This window comes from Schistocerca piceifrons, chromosome 7 (genome assembly GCF_021461385.2).
Source record: "Schistocerca piceifrons isolate TAMUIC-IGC-003096 chromosome 7, iqSchPice1.1, whole genome shotgun sequence".
In the NCBI taxonomy this organism is placed as follows: domain Eukaryota; kingdom Metazoa; phylum Arthropoda; class Insecta; order Orthoptera; family Acrididae; genus Schistocerca; species Schistocerca piceifrons.
The window spans coordinates 319,681,643-319,700,521 of NC_060144.1; the positions used below are offsets into that span (position 1 = coordinate 319,681,643).

General features: G+C 41.2%; 2 protein-coding genes across 2 annotated transcripts in view; one reads left to right on the forward strand and one right to left on the reverse strand.

Moving 5' to 3' along the window:
* Nucleotides 1-1,355, reverse strand: part of LOC124804647 (vacuolar protein sorting-associated protein 45) — a 139,505-nt gene extending 138,150 nt beyond the window's left edge. The window contains exons 1-2 of the mRNA XM_047264870.1: nucleotides 1,155-1,355; nucleotides 874-1,072 (exon numbers count right to left, since the gene is read on the reverse strand). Of these exons, the coding sequence (XP_047120826.1) occupies nucleotides 874-1,072; nucleotides 1,155-1,316 (361 nt within the window). The 5' untranslated portion in view covers nucleotides 1,317-1,355. The remainder of the gene's footprint in view (nucleotides 1-873; nucleotides 1,073-1,154) is intronic.
* LOC124805651 (pre-mRNA-splicing factor 38B-like) lies at nucleotides 1,061-5,105 on the forward strand. The gene is made up of 3 exons (XM_047266218.1): nucleotides 1,061-1,095; nucleotides 1,760-2,444; nucleotides 5,097-5,105. The coding sequence occupies exons 2-3, from the start codon at nucleotides 1,803-1,805 to the stop codon at nucleotides 5,103-5,105; spliced, it is 651 nt and encodes a 216-aa protein (XP_047122174.1). The 5' UTR covers nucleotides 1,061-1,095; nucleotides 1,760-1,802.
* The last annotated feature ends 13,774 nt before the right edge of the window (nucleotides 5,106-18,879 follow it).

An 18,879-nucleotide genomic window follows, 5' to 3' on the forward strand; every position in this document is an offset into this window, starting at 1 on the left:
TTCCTAATGACATCTCTTTAAGAGTCCCTACCAGATGATCTGAATGGAAGACTATTTTGCCTCCAGATTTTACCACAGAAGATATCAGCATTTATACATACAGTAGATACACAGGCTCTTGGCAAATGTAACAGCTGTAGTTTCCTCTTGCTTTCAGCTACTCACACTACCAGCATAGCATTACAAGACCAAATAAATAAATCAGCCAGACTCCCCTCCCTGCAACTACTGAAAAAGGCTGCTGCTTCATTTCAGGAAACATATGTTTACCTGGCATCTCCAGGGGTATCCCTCCAATACAGTTGCACCTACAATGTGGCCATCCCACCTCAGCAAGGACCATTGCTGGTGGCGATGGAATACAACTAAAGAATGCACAATATATAGCCTATAAGAGAAAGATGGGAAGAACAGTTCTAAACAGCTTTTCAGTGCCTGCTGGATTACAGTAGTCTAGATAAAATCTGATTTGAAAATTATATGATATTCCACACTTCCATAATAAGCAGATCAATGAACAATATAACAGTTTCAGAAATAACACACTTAGAAGCAATTATGTAGCTTTGGCTGCTGACACAAAGTAGGGGCCTATATAATATTTGGATGCAGAGCAATTTGCTTTCCAATGCAAAATCCAGAAACTGATGGTACAGTCATCTTCCCGCAGAAAAGTATAGTCTTAATTTGTTCATATGTCATGTCTTACATAATGCAACAAACTAAACTGATCTACATTCCTGTCTCAAAATAAAATGAGGAAACTTTGTTTACTTTACAAAAGGGCAGACATAGTTTTACTGTTGGAAGCAAATAGTTCTCAATATTGATAAATAAACCACGAAGATCGTGTCATCAAAACAATGTACTTACAAATGTAATAAGCGCCGTACTGCGGATTTCTAAGCTCTCTTTCAAGAAATGAAAGGTTTTCTTTCGTTGGTCGGATAAATACTATACATTTCAAGTGTCTCATTGGTTCATAGGCGCTTCCGGAATCAATCCTTTCGAACAGGTACACCTCTTTCCTTAGTATCTCCGACTGCCCGAATACCATGCTCACGATTCCAGTCTGGGAACACATATACGACAGAGGTAAGCTCCAAAAGTAAGTAGCCGATTATTCAATGTTTACCAAACGCCAGTAAATATACCGTGTGTTTGTCCATCAGAAGTATTTTCATTCCTGGGCCACTTTCTTCAGTCATTCGCGTAATGTATAGCCTAACAGCTGCAACGACGTTCATTTTTATTAAATTATTAGAATTATATACTTGTATACAAGAAACTACAACCTCGACATCATCACAGCTCATAACATCCGCTCCCACTCACGATCTGTCATTATTGTTGATATCGCTGAAGACCTTTGAGGCGGTAGAAGTGCTTTGGCTGGGCATATGTTGATGTATAAAAATACGCCTCCGTAAGTTTCCGTTTTCCGAAGGATAATATAAAGTTAATATTGAGCCACATGCAAGAAAATGTGGTAGGCTAGTCATTCAAGTGTTGCTGTATTTATATTCATGTAAGGTAAGAAAAGAATTTGTTTTATTGTTTCTAGCACAATACTTCTGTGTTGCGAGTTTACAAAGGCTCCCTATAAGTAATGTTTTTAATACCAACGTGCATTATTCGGCTAGTGTTACTTGAATGTAATTATGATATCTGTAATTATTTTATTGGTCACAGGTAGCACCGTTTGCCAGTTAGGAAAGTAGGCCTACCATTTCCCACTGCAAAATATCTTTTTTTTTAGGTGCAGTAACAGCTCTACTTCTTTTCACTGAAGATTATTGAATATGGATGGTCAGCAAGTGTGTAATGATTCGAAGCTGTACAAAAAATCCACAACGAAAGAAGAGAAGAAAAACAACGTATTGCAACTGTGGGGAAACGAACGTACAATGAATTTAAACCCACTCATCTTGGAAAACATACGAACTTCGTATTACTTTAAAGTGAATCTTCGCAAGTTGAAAACGTACCACGAAGTCGTCGATGAAATTTATTACAGAGTTGGTCATCTAGAACCATGGGAAAAAGGAAGCCGAAACACAACTGGGTTAACGGCACTGTGTGGAGGTGTTAGAGGGGTTGGTGCGGGAGGGATTGTATCATCAGCCTACTGCTTACTGTATAAAATGTTTACGTTAAAAATGACTCGAAAACAGGTCAATGGTTTGATTACTCACCCTGATTCCCCTTACATTAGAGGTTTAGGTTTTATGTATATCAGATACACACAGCCTCCACAAGACTTATGGGAATGGTTCGAGCCATTTTTAAACGACAAAGAAGAAATTGATGTAAAGGCAGGAGGGGGCCACGTCATGACAATAGGAGATATGTTAAAAAGATTTCTGACAAAACTGCAATGGTTTTCCACATTCTTTCCACGAATTCCGCAGCCAATACAACAGACGATCGATAGGAAATTACCGGTACTGACGACAAGGACACGAAACGAATTTCGGGGCAATGGAACGACTCGGCGTAATTCTTTTAAGGAATATCATACAGCTGCAAAACTAGAAAAGGGAAAGACCGCCATTTCCTCGAATTCGTGTAATTCAGAGAAAGAAAGTTCAGCTAGTTCCAAGAAAAGACGACATTCATTTGAATACAACGTCCAGAATACAAATAGAAGAGCAAAGGAAAGAAGGTGTAATTAATAATGTATAAATTAATGAAAAATTTTGCTGTCACATTTCGTTGCACTGTGAACATGTAAAGGGCTCATTTGACAATTTAAAGACATATACCTGGCAATGACCAAGTGAATTACTTGCGCTCGATATTGAGAGTAAATAGAACTATATTCTTGAAAGCCTAAAGAAAATAAGTGTTGTCACTGTAGACTGTAGTGGGGATTTAATTCCCGTACTAGGAAATTGTGTTGTTTTTTACAAACATATGTAGAGAAATAATGCTGTTGGCTGAAGCCAGAACATGAGATTGTAAGATTTTTTGCAATAAATACCTGACTCATTGAAAGCGCCGGTATACAACTTTGTTTTAAGCAAGTGTGGACTTGTTTGTTCTAACAAACAATGCAAATGCAGATTGGGAGATAAGAGATGTTACCGCAAATAGGTTATTCAGAATTGTGTTCTTTTTATGGTGCTTCAAATATGCTGTAGTCTTTATAACGTTACACCTGCAATCCTATATAGCGCTCATCCTTCCCAGGTCCTCAGTTTGGTATCTTGGATGCATAAACTCATCAGGCAAAATATTAAATATCTCACGTATTTACTACGTCCAAAATGTGATAATTGCTCCCACAGGTACTTCTGAGTGCTTCATACACTAACGGCACATTTATCTCAGTCTTTTGGCAATTTTTTAGTCTTCCTGTAACAGCTATTAGGCCCTATGTGTTACCTATTAGTTCGCACGTGGAGTAAAAACAATCAGCGCATTTGCCAACAAGACATGTTACCATGTCTAATATTTTGAACTGTGTTTGAAAATTCAGTCCATATCGTAGCTGTACACAAAATAACAACGCATTTATGCCGTGTGCTCTGACATTCAGCGTTATCTGTGCTTAATTTTGTTCATAAAATGCTGAACAGGAGGGGATGAAGAACTTCAAAATTTCCTAGCACGACTGAATTAGGCCTACAATACGAGGGGAATGTATTTTCCGACATTGTCAATTACGTTTAGTAAGCTGTACATTATATTTACCCTACAAAATGGTACATAAGTTTTATTGTTAAACTGGAATCTGATTCATACCAGTATGTATTCAGACGACAATTAGGACAAAAAATATGTTTCATTGTTCTGATACGCGTATGAGCGCCCAGTCAACAGAAGAAACATTGAATCCTATTACTGCTATCTATGCGAATCTTGAGCTTTTCCCGATGTACGTTGAAAATGACAGAGGGCTCACAGTCGAAACATTGGAGGTTGTAGATGGTAGTACCCGGCTACATTTTCAGTAGGTCATTTAACCATCCGTCTGCCACAATCGACCCGACAGGCACAGCTGACGTGTTTACGCTCCCCTCTCTAGGCTGGCGTGGGCTTTCTCCGCCGCTATAGTACCTTCCTATCTTCAGGTGCTGTTTACAGCATGCATCACCAGTTTGGATGCTATCTTTGTGGAGAGCCTGTGTGACATTCATGGCCACTCAAGTTTGTTACACCCGATTACATCCCACTTACTGAGCCTCGTATTTTTGTTCTTATTCATCAAAGCTGTTATTTTGCCCATTTGAGGGATAAGTAATGTCAGTTTTGTGAAAATTCATAGTATTTTGAGTTCTCAGGCTCATTGTGCCAGAACACGTAATTATCCTGGTATTCTCTTTTTTACACACCAGATTATGCAGGGATGTGGCTTGGAATTACTAAAGACTCTACACTGTCTGATGGTTTTGCTTATGGGAGGCAACCAATTCAAATCGTATTATTTGCCTGAGGACAACATTGCTGTTGCGTGAGACATCGTGTAGTACAAGTTATATCTTTAGAGAATACAATGTTTTAAGAGAATATAATGTTAAATATTTAATTTATGTAAATGTCAATTTCCAGTTTATGACACGGCTTATGTTGTACAGCATTTAGTTCACATTATAATTAAATTATATAGCCGTTTACACTACCAGTATTGCATATGAATTTTGCTCCAAATTCCGCCACCATTTTAAATTTATTCTCTGGTAGTTTCTTAACACTTTGCGGTACATTGTTTTGGTCTTGAATAGTCTAGTCCAGGGTCAGTTACGAAGTTTCTTGCTCATGGTTTGATAAGTATGGACATTAGCCCCAATTTTATATGTACATGCATCCTCTTTGGCATAGATAAGAACTTGGGAGTATGAACAAGCTAGGAACAATAAGTGTTTTGTGTTTGGTGAAGTATTTATTGCAGGAAGTTATGTTTTATAGACAAAATGTGTCTGATTATTTTCTTCTGTCAAAGGAAGACTTTTTAGCTCCAGCAGAGTTTTCCCAAGGTATTATCCCATAATCTTTCTGCAGCTTAGGGCTACAATCATACAATAATGTTTAAATGAAAGTTATGCCATTTATTCTACTGTAAAATCGTAATTTAGGGCTTTGGCATTTTTCAGCTGCCATGATGAAAAGATTTGGGCCTATAGGCATAATGTTTGTTACCTACTTTCTAGTACATTGTATTTTTCATACATTCTGTACACACACACACACACACACACATCATATCAAATGATGGAACTTTCATTCAAACATTATTAGCCCATAGTCAAAGGTGTATGAAAATGCATAACAGGTCATTAGGAGGAGATCTTGGTTGACAGTTGTTTAATTTTCTGCCAGGTACACTACTCTCGACTATTTATTGCAAACTTCTTCTGTACATGTATTCCTACATAACTTATCGAGTGATGCCTAATAATTTCACTGACTTTTCCTTGGGATTGGCAGGTCTATATTAAGATTGCTGAGAGAGAAAAGTACATGTTCTGTTTTATTATCCTTCCACCACTGAACTGCCTGTTTCATCAAGATGTCATTCATTTGTACTGTGGCCATTTCAACTGTGTGATAGGCAATAAAAGTCGTTTCATTTACATACATCATTGCTTTACATGGCAAAAGACTTGGCAAGTCATTTACTTAAATGAGACTGATTTGATGAGTCTGACAAAAAAAACGAGAAAAATGTTTGTTTTACAAGCAACTGACCTTACTTTTTGACATTGACCCTTGAGGGTCACAAACATGGTCTTGCATTACTTTATCATGGATTTTGTCAGTGGTTTTCTTTGTGGTTATCTTAAATTGATGGCCAAGCATGCTTCATCTTCGGTGCCTGTCTGACCATGTTTAAATTCATTAATCCAAAAGTAAATGGAGGGTAAAAATCGTAGAGGGAGACCAAGAGCGAAAGGCTATTTACAATTTGTACAGAAACCAGATGGCAGTTATAAGAGTCGAGGGACATGAAAGGGAAGCAGTGGTTGGGAAGGGAGTAAGACAGGGTTGTAGCCTCTCCCCGATGTTGTTCAATCTGTATATTGAGCAAGCAGTAAAGGAAACAAAAGAAAAATTCGGAGTAGGTATTAAAATTCATGGAGAAGAAATAAAAACATTGAGGTTCGCCGATGACATTGTAATTCTGTCAGAGACAGCAAAGGACTTGGAAGAGCAGTTGAATGGAATGGACAGTGTCTTGAAAGGAGGATATAAGATGAACATCAACAAAAGCAAAACAAGGATTACGGAATGTAGTCTAATTAAGTCGGGTGATGCTGAGGGAATTAGATTAGGAAATGAGGCACTTAAAGTAGTAAAGGAGTTTTGCTATTTGGGGAGCAACATAACTGATGATGGTCGAAGTAGAGAGGATATAAAATGTAGGCTGGCAATGGCAAGGAAAGCGTTTCTGAAGAAGAGAAATTTGTTAACATCCAGTATTGATTTAAGTGTCAGGAAGTCATTTCTGAAAGTATTCGTATGGAGTGTAGCCATGTATGGAAGTGAAACATGGACGATAAATAGTTTGGACAAGAAGAGAATAGAAGCTTTCGAAATGTGGTGCTACAGAAGAATGCTGAATATTAGATGGGTAGATCACATAACTAATGAGGAAGTATTGAATAGGATTGGGGAGAAGAGAAGTTTGTGGCACAACTCGACCAGAAGAAGGGATCGGTTGGTAGGACATGTTCTGAGGCATCAAGGGATCACCAATTTAGTATTGGAGGGCAGCGTGGAGGGTAAAAATCGTAGAGGGAGACCAAGAGATGAATACACTAAGCAGATTCAGAAGGATGTAGGTTGCAGTAGGTACTGGGAGATGAAAAAGCTTGCACAGGATGGAGTAGCATGGAGAGCTGCATCAAACCAGTCTCAGGACTGAAGACCACAACAACAACAACAAATGGTTTTTAATGATGGTGTAGAGCCCATGTGAACTTCATCCAATTCTCTTTTGATTTGCATGACAGTCCAACCCTTCAAATGAAAATGTTTAATAAAAGCACAAAACTCAGTTTCCTCCATTTTCAATTGCAGTTGACACATTGACTTACTCAGACAGCTGTCAACAATGAACTGTACACTGTACTTTGTTGAAATTCTTTATACGATCTTTGATATAACGAAGCTTATCAACCATGAGTGCACGTCAAAAATGTTCGATTCTTTCATGGAAATTCGGCAGGCTTATCAAAACACCCTCATATAGTGAACATGAAAAGTCACAGTGCAAAACGTTGTGGGAATCTATACCTCACATTCAGAAAATCAGATTTTTTGCTTCTATTTAGGATTACCATTTTTTTCTGTTAGCTAAATATGACCTTAAAACTACTAATGTTCTATTTTGTATATTAAGATATTATGTTAACCAGTGCTGAAGGTCTTGATAAGATCAAAGCTGTGGTAATACTGAGTTGTTTATTTTCAAACCCTTGTAAGAAAGGTAACACAACGTCCTGAATTACCTTAATTGTAAACAGTTCCATTTGATACCCATATTCGGCTTTGTTTAAGATATTTTTCCTTTAAAAAAATCATTCAGTTGGTTTTTCACTATTGCTTCAATAATTTTTGATACTATTGCCACTGTCCCAATAGGCCTATAGTTTTCAGGTGATCATCTATCTCCTTTCTTTTTATACAGAGGCAAGAGAATGGTTAACTTCAACTTGTCTGCAAATAGACATTGGGCTTGTAAGGAAATTCAAGGGCTACTTTTTAAGGATAAAGTTAGACAAATCAAAGATATCCTCTGAGTTACTCAGCTTGGAGACAATACTGTTATATCATTAGGCTAAGTAATTCTCCATCAAAAAGTTTCTAAACCCATGGGATATTGATTGTCAAGATCAGGTGGAAGAATGCAAAGGCAAATTAGTAGAAGTATGTCCACATGATGCCGCTTTCCTCTTGCACTATCACAAATGTGCGTCAATACAAGCACATACACTAAAATTAATGGAAATAATGCGCATATGCACACGTATTCTTCTGTCCCCAATTGCTTCATTATGCAAGCAATCAGCTATGCATCCCTTTCTTTGCCGGGGAGTTCATGCTGCATAATGAAAATGCGGTAGGAAAAAAAAACACAATAGAGACTGCAGGTAAAAAATATCTACATGATAGAGATATGAGAACTACAATGTAATGGTGATGTTTTGTTTTCAAATTTGGGTGATCACACAGAGATTTTAGATTTTCTGCTTGGGAAACTGCAGTGATAAGAAAGCTGATAACATTTCGTTACCTGGAAACCACTGACTCATATACCACTTCAAACTGTTTATTTTCCATTTCAAGACAAAGGATTTCAATGATTATTCCTGTAACTGATAAATACTTAATAGAGGTACTTAGTCGTTATGTGAGGGTTAATTGGCGTTCAATACGTCATTTGTATTTTATCCTTTAAAAAAATTTGTTTACACAACTTTAATCATGAAGTTGGCTTGCGATTCCTAATCCCAATTCCAGACAAAAGAGTAGAGCAAAACCTAGTCCCGCCAACAGACTTAAAACAACAGCCATTAAAAAAAAAAGAAAAAAAAACGAGGCTCTGGCAACGCTGTAACCGCGTGCAGCGTGGTCCAGAACAGGTAACATGAATTCTGCCATGTGCTGCAGCTGTCCCATTAGCTCAATGCTGGCATGGTAGCTCAGCGTGTTCAGTCAGAAAGCTGGTTGGCCTCTGTAATAAAATACTGAGTGAAAGGATCAACAAACGAACTTTAACGGATGTCATGTGACGTCAGCAACGTCCAAACCCAACAATCAACAAAAAAAAAAAAAAAAAACTGAGACAAGGCAATGTCTGGGGAATGGATATGCAGTCTCCCTGGCGTTAGAGGCACATTAGCTCCAAAGGCGTTTTCTTTTTTTTATTTAAAGCATGTAATTGTATCCAATTTATACCTCTGCAATGCGGTATCTTGTGTTTTTCTTTGTTATCATTATTTAAACATTAAGATATGACCACTGAAGTTCTTACAGATGTAAATGACCACTTTTCTTCATGCAGACACAAATGGAGCCAACAGAAAATAGTAATGGATACAGTAACATCGTCTGTATCCAGTGAGGTACAATCAGGGCAATATGTAGGCTACACCAATTGCACATTATGCAATGCACAATAATTTCTTTCCATATGTTTGATGTGTAGGCTTATCTTCACAGAGCCGGTATGTATGTATATGAGTAATGTTCACTTTAGAGAAAATGTTTCAAGTGACCACCTTGCATTTGCAAACACTTTGCCACTCGCTGGATCATACTTTGCATCCACCACTGCTGAAGCGGCATGCACACAAGCTATTAGGTTGTATACATCCATGGGTGAAGTACTATAAACTTGTTCCTTCAAATGTCCCCATAAATAAAAATCTAGTGGAGTAAAGCCTGGCAACATGGAGGCCAGAACATTGGACCTCCATGACCAATCCATTTCCCTGGGAACACTTCATTTAAATAGTTACACACTTTTATTCTGAAGTGAGCCAGAGCACCGTCAAGCTGAAACCATAGCTGTCGCCAAATAACAAATATAAGTTTTCTAATGCATCAGTAAAAGTACTGCAAAGAAACTTACGATACAGGAGAGCATTCAACTTGTCCAGCAATAGGTAAGAGCCCAAAAGCACTCCTCCAACGGTTCCAGCCCATAGGGTTTACGTCAAAGTCTGCCTGAAAGCCACATTCAAAGGTGGCATGTGTGTTGTGTTCCGACCAATAATGGCTGCTGTGGAGTTTGAAGATAGCTTCACGAGTAAAGCTAGATTCATTGGTCCACATCACAGTATTTACAACATGTGTGTTATCTTCCACTTGATGCAAAAGTCATTCACAAAACTGTACAGCCAGTCTTTGAGATATCTGGAATTGCCTTGCAACATCACACAGGTACTTCACTGAGATGATTGGTGCATGCTTTCAAGAATCATGCCCTCTGCTTCTGGAGTGCTCTCTAGTCCTTAGTCGACCGCTTTTCCATTACTTGTGGATGAAGATTACTGGTTTCCAGCCGGCCGGCGTGGCCGAGCGGTTCTAGGCGCTACAGTCTGGAACCGCGCGACCGCTACGGTCGCAGGTTCGAATCCTGCCTCGGGCATGGATGTGTGTGATGTCCTTAGGTTAGTTAGGTTTAAGTAGTTCTACGTTCTAGGGGACTGATGACCTCAGAAGTTAAGTCCCATAGCGCTCAGAGCCATTTTTTTGGTTTCCAGAAGGTTTTGCTCCAGGCAACAAAAAACATTGTTATCAGGATGGCGCATTTGGGAGTACCGAGAAGCATACATACGAGCAGGAGCAGCAACAGCAGCAGCTTGATTATCGCATGTATATCGACATATTCATTGTTTGTGTACTTTATTGGGAATCCGTCCTACATAAACTTGACAGGACTTATGGTTGTACACTTTGCAGTTAGTAGACACATGCATGCAGTTTCATACATCCCATTGTCAGGTGACAGGCTATTGTCATATGGCATAGTGATGTCCTGCATATAAACGATGAGAACTAGGAAATGGTTTCTAAAAAATAAAGAAGGAACCGAGGAAGATTCAAACCATAGCACCATGGTGCCCGTGGGCGTGACGTGCCACCAGACTACTTAGTGAGCTATGATGGCTGGTACAGTCGTGCCAGGTGATACATTTTCCTCTGTTCATTCTCATGCAATGCATGGTGTGGCAGTGTTGCCAGCTCCTCGTTTTCGTACGTATGTTTACAAAATGAAGCACCTGATCTGATTTTGCTAGATAAACTTTTGTCTTGTAGCTGGATGAAGAATGACATGCCTACCTCCAAGAGCGGCATTTTTTCTTCATCCCATATATAGATTAACATTCTCAGACTCGAGAAATTCGGAAATTTCACTGACCCTAGAATCCACTAGCCGGAGGCTACGTTTTCCAATTTTGTATTTTTTGCATCTTCGATGTGCTTTGTTTCAGTTTCTATTAGTTTTTCTGAAAATCTAGAATACCCCTATTTTCTTTTGTTCAGCTGCCAGACTCCTCAACTGTTCTGCTGCTAAGTCGCGTAGTATAAATATTCGCTCACAGTTTGCACATACACTTTCATAGATATGTACTTGGCGCTCAGGATAACACATCTCAAATTTTTATTCAAATTCGCTTCAGAAATGGCGTTCCATATGACTAGTCTTCGTATAAATTTCAGCTTGCTTTTTTTGGAGTCAACAGACACTATTACATATAAATCACTTTAAAGAATAACCTCAACGTACTACACAACAAAACACACATGAGCCCCAGTAGCCTGTCTTCTGCTAAGCAGCACTTCTAACCCATGAAGTAAAGTGCAATGTGCATGTGTACTTGTGTTACTTAAAATACGCTGAAGAGCCAAAGAAACTGATACACCTGCCTAATATCGTGTAGGGCCCCCGCGGGCACACTGAAGTGCGCAACACGACTTGGCATGGATTCGACTAATATCTGAAGTAGTGCTAGAGGGAACTGACATCATGAATCATGCAGGGCTGTTAATAATTCGTAAGAGTACGAGAAGGTGGAGAGCTCTTCTGAACAGCACGTTGCAATGCATCCCAGATATGCTCAATAATGTTCGTGTCTGGGGAGTTTGGTGGCCAGCAGAAGAGTGTTTCTGGAGCCACTCTGTCTCGATTCTGGACGTGTGGGCTGTCGCATTGTCCGGCTGGAATTCCCAAGTCCGTCGGAATGCACAATGCATATGAATAGATGCAGGTGGTCAGACACTATGCTTACGTGCATGTCACCTGTCAGAGTCGTATCTAGACTTGTCAGGGGTCCCATATCACTCCAACTGCACACACCCCAAACCATTGCACAGCCTCCGCCAGCTGGATTCATGAGTTTGTCTCCGTACCCTTGCATGTCCATCCGCTCAATACAATTTGAAACGAGACTCGTTCGACCAGGCAACGTGTTTCCAGTAATCAAGAGATGGCGTTGATGGGCCCAGGTGAGGCGTAAAGCTTTGCGTCGTGCAGTCATCAAGGGTACACAAGTGGACCTTCGACTCCGAAAGCTGATATCGATAATGTTTCGTTGAATGGTTTGCACACTAACATTTGTTGATGGCCCATCATTTAAATCTGCAGCAATTTGCGGCAGAGTTGAATTTCTGTCACGTTGAGCGATTCTCTTCAGTCGTCGTTGGTGCCGTTCTTGCAGGATCTTTTTTCGGCTCCAACGATGTCGGAGATTTGATGTTTTACCGGGTTCGTGATATTCATGGTACACTGGTGAAATTTTCCCCACTTCATCGCTATCTCGGAGATCCTGTGTCCCATTGCTCGTATGCCGACTGTAACACCGCATTCAAACTCAGTTAATTCTTGATAAACTGTCATTGTATCAGCAGTAACCGATCTAACAACTGCACCTGACACTTGTCTTATATAGTAGTTGCCGACAACAGCGCCGTATTCTGCATGTTTAAATATCTCTCTATTTGAATACGCATGTCTATACCAGTTTCTTTGGCGCTTCAGTGTATATGTGTTGTTGAACAGAAAAAAGGCATCAGGTGGAGCAAAATTGTGAGGAGACTGGTGAAGATAGAAGGCATAACAAATGAAGAAAATTTTATTTGGCGAGGTGATAAGACCATGTGGGACAAAAGCCATATGGGAAAAGATACTGCTTGGGATCTCAAAACATCATCTCTCATCTTTCTGAACTCACAGGAAATGCTAAGAATACTAAAACTACAGTAGACTGTTGGAATAATTTATTCAATGATGTCATCCTCGATGTGGCCATCAGACACACAAACCAATATATGGACACTATCAAGGATCGTTTCTCCAGGGAGAGGGACATCAGCGCGACAGATGTAATTGAACTAACGACTTTTACTGGCGTCTTGTACCTAACAGGGGCATACGGAGAAAATCGTCACAGTCTGGAAGAATTTCGGGGAACTGAAGTCGATTCTGCCAAAAAATGCAGCCTTGTGATGAATCTCGAATAATTTGAGAGCCTGAAACGTTGCCTCTGTTTTGACTACTAAACTACTGGAACACAATGGAAAGAATTTGACCGTCTTGCTACAATTTGTGATGTTTTCGAAAAGTATCACTGCCGATAATTGTCTTCCTGATTTTGAACTCGTTGGTATTTGAAAAAGAAGTTAACATACAAGACGTCGCCGGCCGCTGTGGCCGAGCGGTTCTATGTGCTTCAATCCGGAACCGCCCTGCTGCTACAGTCACAGGTTCGAATCCTGCCTCGGGCATGGATGTGTGTGATGTCCTTAGGTTAATTAGGTTAGAGTAGTTCTAAGTCTAGGGGACTGACGACCTCAGATGTTAAGTCCCATAGTGCATAGAGCAATTTGAAACAGGTCGTCCATCGAAAGAGTCCCTGATCCAAAAAGTAAATTTCTCAAAAACTATGATTTACGAGGGCTATTCAGAGAGCAGGGAACGTTTTGGCATTAAAAAAAACAATAAGTAAAAGAAATACATTTCACTGTATACACCTAAAAGAGCGACTGACATACTACTTCTCCACATAGTCACCAAACACAATAAGGCACTTATCATAGTGGTGGACAAGTTTTGAAAGACCTTGGTCGTAAAACTCTGCTGCCTGAGACTTCAGCCAGTGAGCCACACCCACCTGGAGTTCCACGTCGTCATCAAAGTGTTGCATAGCAAGCCATTGGGAAACAAGTGGAAGTCACTTGGTGCAAGATCGGGGCTGTAGGGCAGGTGAGGGAAAATTTCGCATTTTAATGAATTAAGTAGTTCTTTAGTGCGGTTTGCCGTGTGAGGTCAGGCATTGTCATGCGAAACCAAATTGTGGATGTCAGCTTTCCTCGGCGTTTGTGGAAAAGAAAGCGAAAGCTCTGTTATTGTGAAGCGACGGTAGTAATGGAACAACCTGCGTTCTACCCCACTTTCCATTGTTGCCAGATGTATCCAAGATGGCGACGATGACGTCATCCAAGAGGGTGGCGTGTAGATTTGGTAGCAGCTCATGACGTCATCCAAGATGGCGGCCATGATGTCCGTTTATGACGCAAGTACCGTTATCCAAGATGGCGGCTGTTGGCGGGAAAGTGCCACATCCCATCCCTCAGAAAAATGGTGGAAGTTCAAATTCCAACAGGATAATGCATCACACCACAGTTATCTGTACTAACCTAAGAAAATAGCGGGAAGATAGGTCACTTGGGCTACCTTCACTAACCTAAATCATCCGACCGCCACTTCTTCCTAAGAACTGGCGCCAAGTTTGAATTTGGTGGTAAGATAAGTCACGTGGGGTTTCTCAACAAAGCTAAGAAAGTGGCGCGAAAGCAAGGACACTTGGACTAACCTCAGTCAACCGACCACAACTTCCTCTTAAGGATAAGTGAGAAAGGACTTGGACTCGTCTTTATTTAAACAATTTCATGCAGTATGGCCATCCGGTGTGTTCACCACGAGGTCCAGACTCCAGCTGACTTAGTACACAGCGCCACCAGCAGAGGGCGCTGTCGTCCAAGATGGCGGACATGACATCAGTTGACGACACAAGTACCGTAATCCAAGATGGCAGCAAACAGTGTGTTCACCACGAGGTCCTGACTCCAACTGACTTAGTACACAGTGCCACCACCAGACGACGCTAGTATGATGTCAGTTGATGATGCAAGTACCATAATCCAAGATGGTGGAAAACAGTGTGTTTGCCACAAGGTCTGGACCCAGTACCCAGTAGCGGCACCAGAGGGCGTTCTCATGATGACAGGTTATGACATGGGTACCGTTACCCAAGATGGCTGCAAACACTGTGTTCGCCACGTGGTCTAGGACATAGCCAGAGCACGATCCCATTATGTAATCCAAGATCATCACTCGCAGTACGTGAAACACACGTCTCCCCTGTAGTCAAGTGCTAAGAGAGAGAGATGCTGCAATGCTTTCTCTCTCACACATTTATAATGGGGCATGTGGCGCGTGTATAGTAGACAGCGAGCTCGTGAATGCTGACGTCATGTCCTCTAGCCCGCAAGCTCATACTGCCGCCACAGATCGTCTTCTAGAAATATGCTAACCATTTCTAACTGAACACATCTGGCACACACATCGTGCTTCTAGGTTTTCCCACTAGGAGCACAGTCATCATTCATTCATAACGTAGCACCACACACCCCTAGAATGCTGCACTCTATTGGCTACTGCATTAGTGACGTGATTCAACGTCACAGAAGCTATATAAGCCAAGCCACAACAGAATTCGCCCTTATTCTGCTTCTGTACTTCGCCCAGGGTTCAATTGCTGTACTTTCATCTGCATCATGAAGAGTACCAACAGCACCAGCAGCAGCGACAGTGGCAGCAGCGGCAAGCGCCGCCGAGGAGATGATCAATTACCTGGTAAGTACTCTTTCAGTGTTCAAATATCCGTTTGAGCCACAGTCCACAGACTGCTGCGTTCTTTAACGGATTGTATGTGTGCTATATCTCTTTCGGACTGCACTCTACACAGACTGCTGCATCCTTTAACGGATTGTAAGTGTGTTATATCTGTTTTGGATCACACTCTACACAAACTGCTGCGTCCTTTAATGGACTGTATGTGTGCTATATCTGTTTTGGACCGCAGACTGCTGTACCCTTTAACAGATAGCGTGTATGTATGTGCGTGCTACAGAGATTTTTTTTCCATACTGTATATTATACTCAGTCTTTTCCGTCTTTCTAGAATTCATGCCTTGTATGTTGGCTGACCTAACCCATCAGCTATTGGTCGAGAGGGCTGGAGTACAGTGCAAATGTAACTACATTTGTAAAATGCAGTTCTTAGATAAAATAATTTCTTGTAATATGCAGGGTGTTACAAAAAGGTACGGCCAAACTTTCAGGAAACATTCCTCACACACAAAGAAAGAAAATATGTTATCTGGACATGTGTCCGGAAATGCTTACTTTCCATGTTAGAGCTCATTTTATTACTTCTCTTCAAATCACATTAATCATGGAATGGAAACACACAGCAACAGAATGTACCAGCGTGACTTCAAACACTTTGTTACAGGAAATGTTCAAAATGTCCTCCGTTAGCGAGAATACATGCATCCACCCTCCATCACATGGAATCCCTGATGCGCTGATGCAGCCCTGGAGAATGGCGTATTTCATCACAGCCGTCCACAATACGAGCACGAAGAGTCTCTACATTTGGTACCGGGGTTGCGTAGACAAGAGCTTTCAAATGCCCCCATAAATGAAAGTCAAGAGGGTTGAGGTCAGGAGAGCGTGGAGGCCATGGAATTGGTCCGTCTCTACCAATCCATTGGTCACCGAATCTGTTGTTGAGAAGCGTACGAACACTTTGGCTGAAATGTGCAGGAGCTCCATCGTGCATGAACCACATGTTGTGTCGTACTTGTAAAGGCACATGTTCTAGCAGCACAGGTAGAGTATCCCGTATGAAATAATGGCGGTGAATCGAGGAAGTATAGTACATACTGACGAAACTAAAATGAGCTCTAACATGGAAATTAAGCGTTTCCGGACACATGTCCACATAACATCTTTTCTTTATTTGTGTGTGAGGAATGTTTCCTGAAAGTTTAGCCGTACCTTTATGTAACACCCTGTATATTGGTTTTCCAAGTGCCAAGTTGTCTGAGACATATTCTTTTCTTTTCTTTCTAGATGATTCTATGCGTAGTGAGGGGGATGCCGAGGGTGTCGTCCAAGGTGGGGGTGATATCCCCGATTGGGTCCACGAGATGGCAGCTGCTGCAGATCAAGATGAAGAAGAATCCGAAAGGCGCAAGCTTGTGGCCGTTTTAGATGAGGTGGCAGATATTCCTGAGTGGGTGGGAGACCTCATTGAATGTGCTGATGAGTTGCTTAAGCCAAGGAGCCAGAGTGGAGAAGGTGAATATTTTTTGACTTTATCATTACAGCAAATAATTACCATTATTTAGTCTTATAATTTATTCTTTTAAATATAGATCATTAAACTTACTTTTCTTATTTATGTTACAGGTATAACACATGCAGTACATCGTGTACCTAGAATGGTGGTTGTGGGGGCGAGAATCGGCCGCACACCCCCAAAGAGACACGCTGTGCCATGTACAGTGCCGATCACACCTGCATGAGAGGCGGCAGCAGCAACTGCCCCCGCACCACCACAAGCCCTCTCATGCCCATGGGCAACTCAGCCGGCAGACGAGCAGGTGCAACTGTCTCCCACCCCACAGGTCGGTAATGGGGACATCAGGCCCCAGGGGCCATCGCCGCAACCTGGTTGTTCCCACCAACCATCACCGCCTCCGCTGTCTCCTCAGACAGCTCGCCCCCGCCGTCAACTAAAGGTGCGTGTATACCCCACCTTACAGCTGACTCATCCTCACCAGCCCCGTCAAGTACGGGCTGGACTTCTAGCTCTAGTAGTAATAGTAATATTGATTATCCTGTGGCTAGTGGTAGTGCTCTCCCCATCCTATTGATAGTGAAGTACATCAGAATAATGGTATAATGACCCCTCTAGAATACTCAGCAGTTGCTGGGGCTTTTGAGGGGGGTATCTCTTTCACAGGGATTGAGAATCCGGGAGGGAGGTACCGTGACTCGATCGGGTTTTTAGATGCGTGCCTCCCTGTCTTGGAGACCGAGCTCCTCAAAGTCCTAGGTGATCCGAGATTTAACGCCATTAAATGCAGTGCAGTACTGTGCTGTGAGTTGAATCACCTGCCTAAACATCCAGGTGATGCAGAGACTACAACTCTGCACTATATATGGGTTGATAATGGCGTTATTTCTCGGAGCACATCCATTGCTGAGTGTTATCGTGAGTCCACCTTAAGTGCTATTATAGCCCGATTTTCCAAGATGGAAGTACATGGGTCCACTAAATCACTCAGCTGTATACCACACCTCGACATCCATATACATGTCTATGATCCAGTAAATGGAGGGTCCAGTTATATCAAGCTCTGCAAAGATATAGCTAATAAGCACGCATGCATTAATGTCGAAAATAGAAAATATCAGGCATGTTTTGCATGGTCAATCCTGGCTTGCGAAAGAAAGTACAATTACAGAGATCATCCTGAGCGTCCCAGTACATACAATGTAGGCGATAATATTCATTTGTGTTATAACTTTGATGGTATAGAGTTCCCCATCAAGTATCCGGGACATACTTAAGTTTGAGGCGCAGAATACCGGAATAAAGGTTCACATTTATGGCCTGGAGAAGAATAACAACAAGTCAGATGAGCAAGAGAAGCACACAGTCGTCGGCCCCCTCCATTTCTCAAAATTTTCAGGTGAGCGTGAGCTGCATTTAAACATGCTGCTCTTCTATGAAGGTGATAATCATCACTATGTTTGAATCAAAGACATGTCCCGACTCCTTTCCTCCCAAATATCAAAGGATCACTATAAAAAGCATATTTGTTTAAGGTGTCTGAATTATTTTTCATCAGAAGAGTTATTAGCTATACATCTATTAGACTGTGCTTCCAAGGACCCGGTATGTGTTATTATGCCCACAGAGGAAAATAACTTTATTAAATTTCAAAATGCTCACCACCAACAGCAATGTCCTTTTGTAGTGTACGGCGACTTTGAATGCCTGCTGGCTACTACTACTCATTGTGGAGGGAACCCCTTCGCCTCACATAAAACCCTCACACAAAAACACATACCTTATGTGGCAGCATTCCAAGTTGTATGTGGATATGATTCTAAACTTAACTGCTACCAGTATTATGTCGGGGACAATCCTGCGGTTTGGCTCCTCACTGAGCTTGAAAAACTTTCATGGGAAGTTGATAAGCTCTACAGCACTAACATTTCCATGACCAAATCAAAGGAAGATGATCAATTGCATAAAAAAGGCGGTTAATTGTCATATTTGTGGG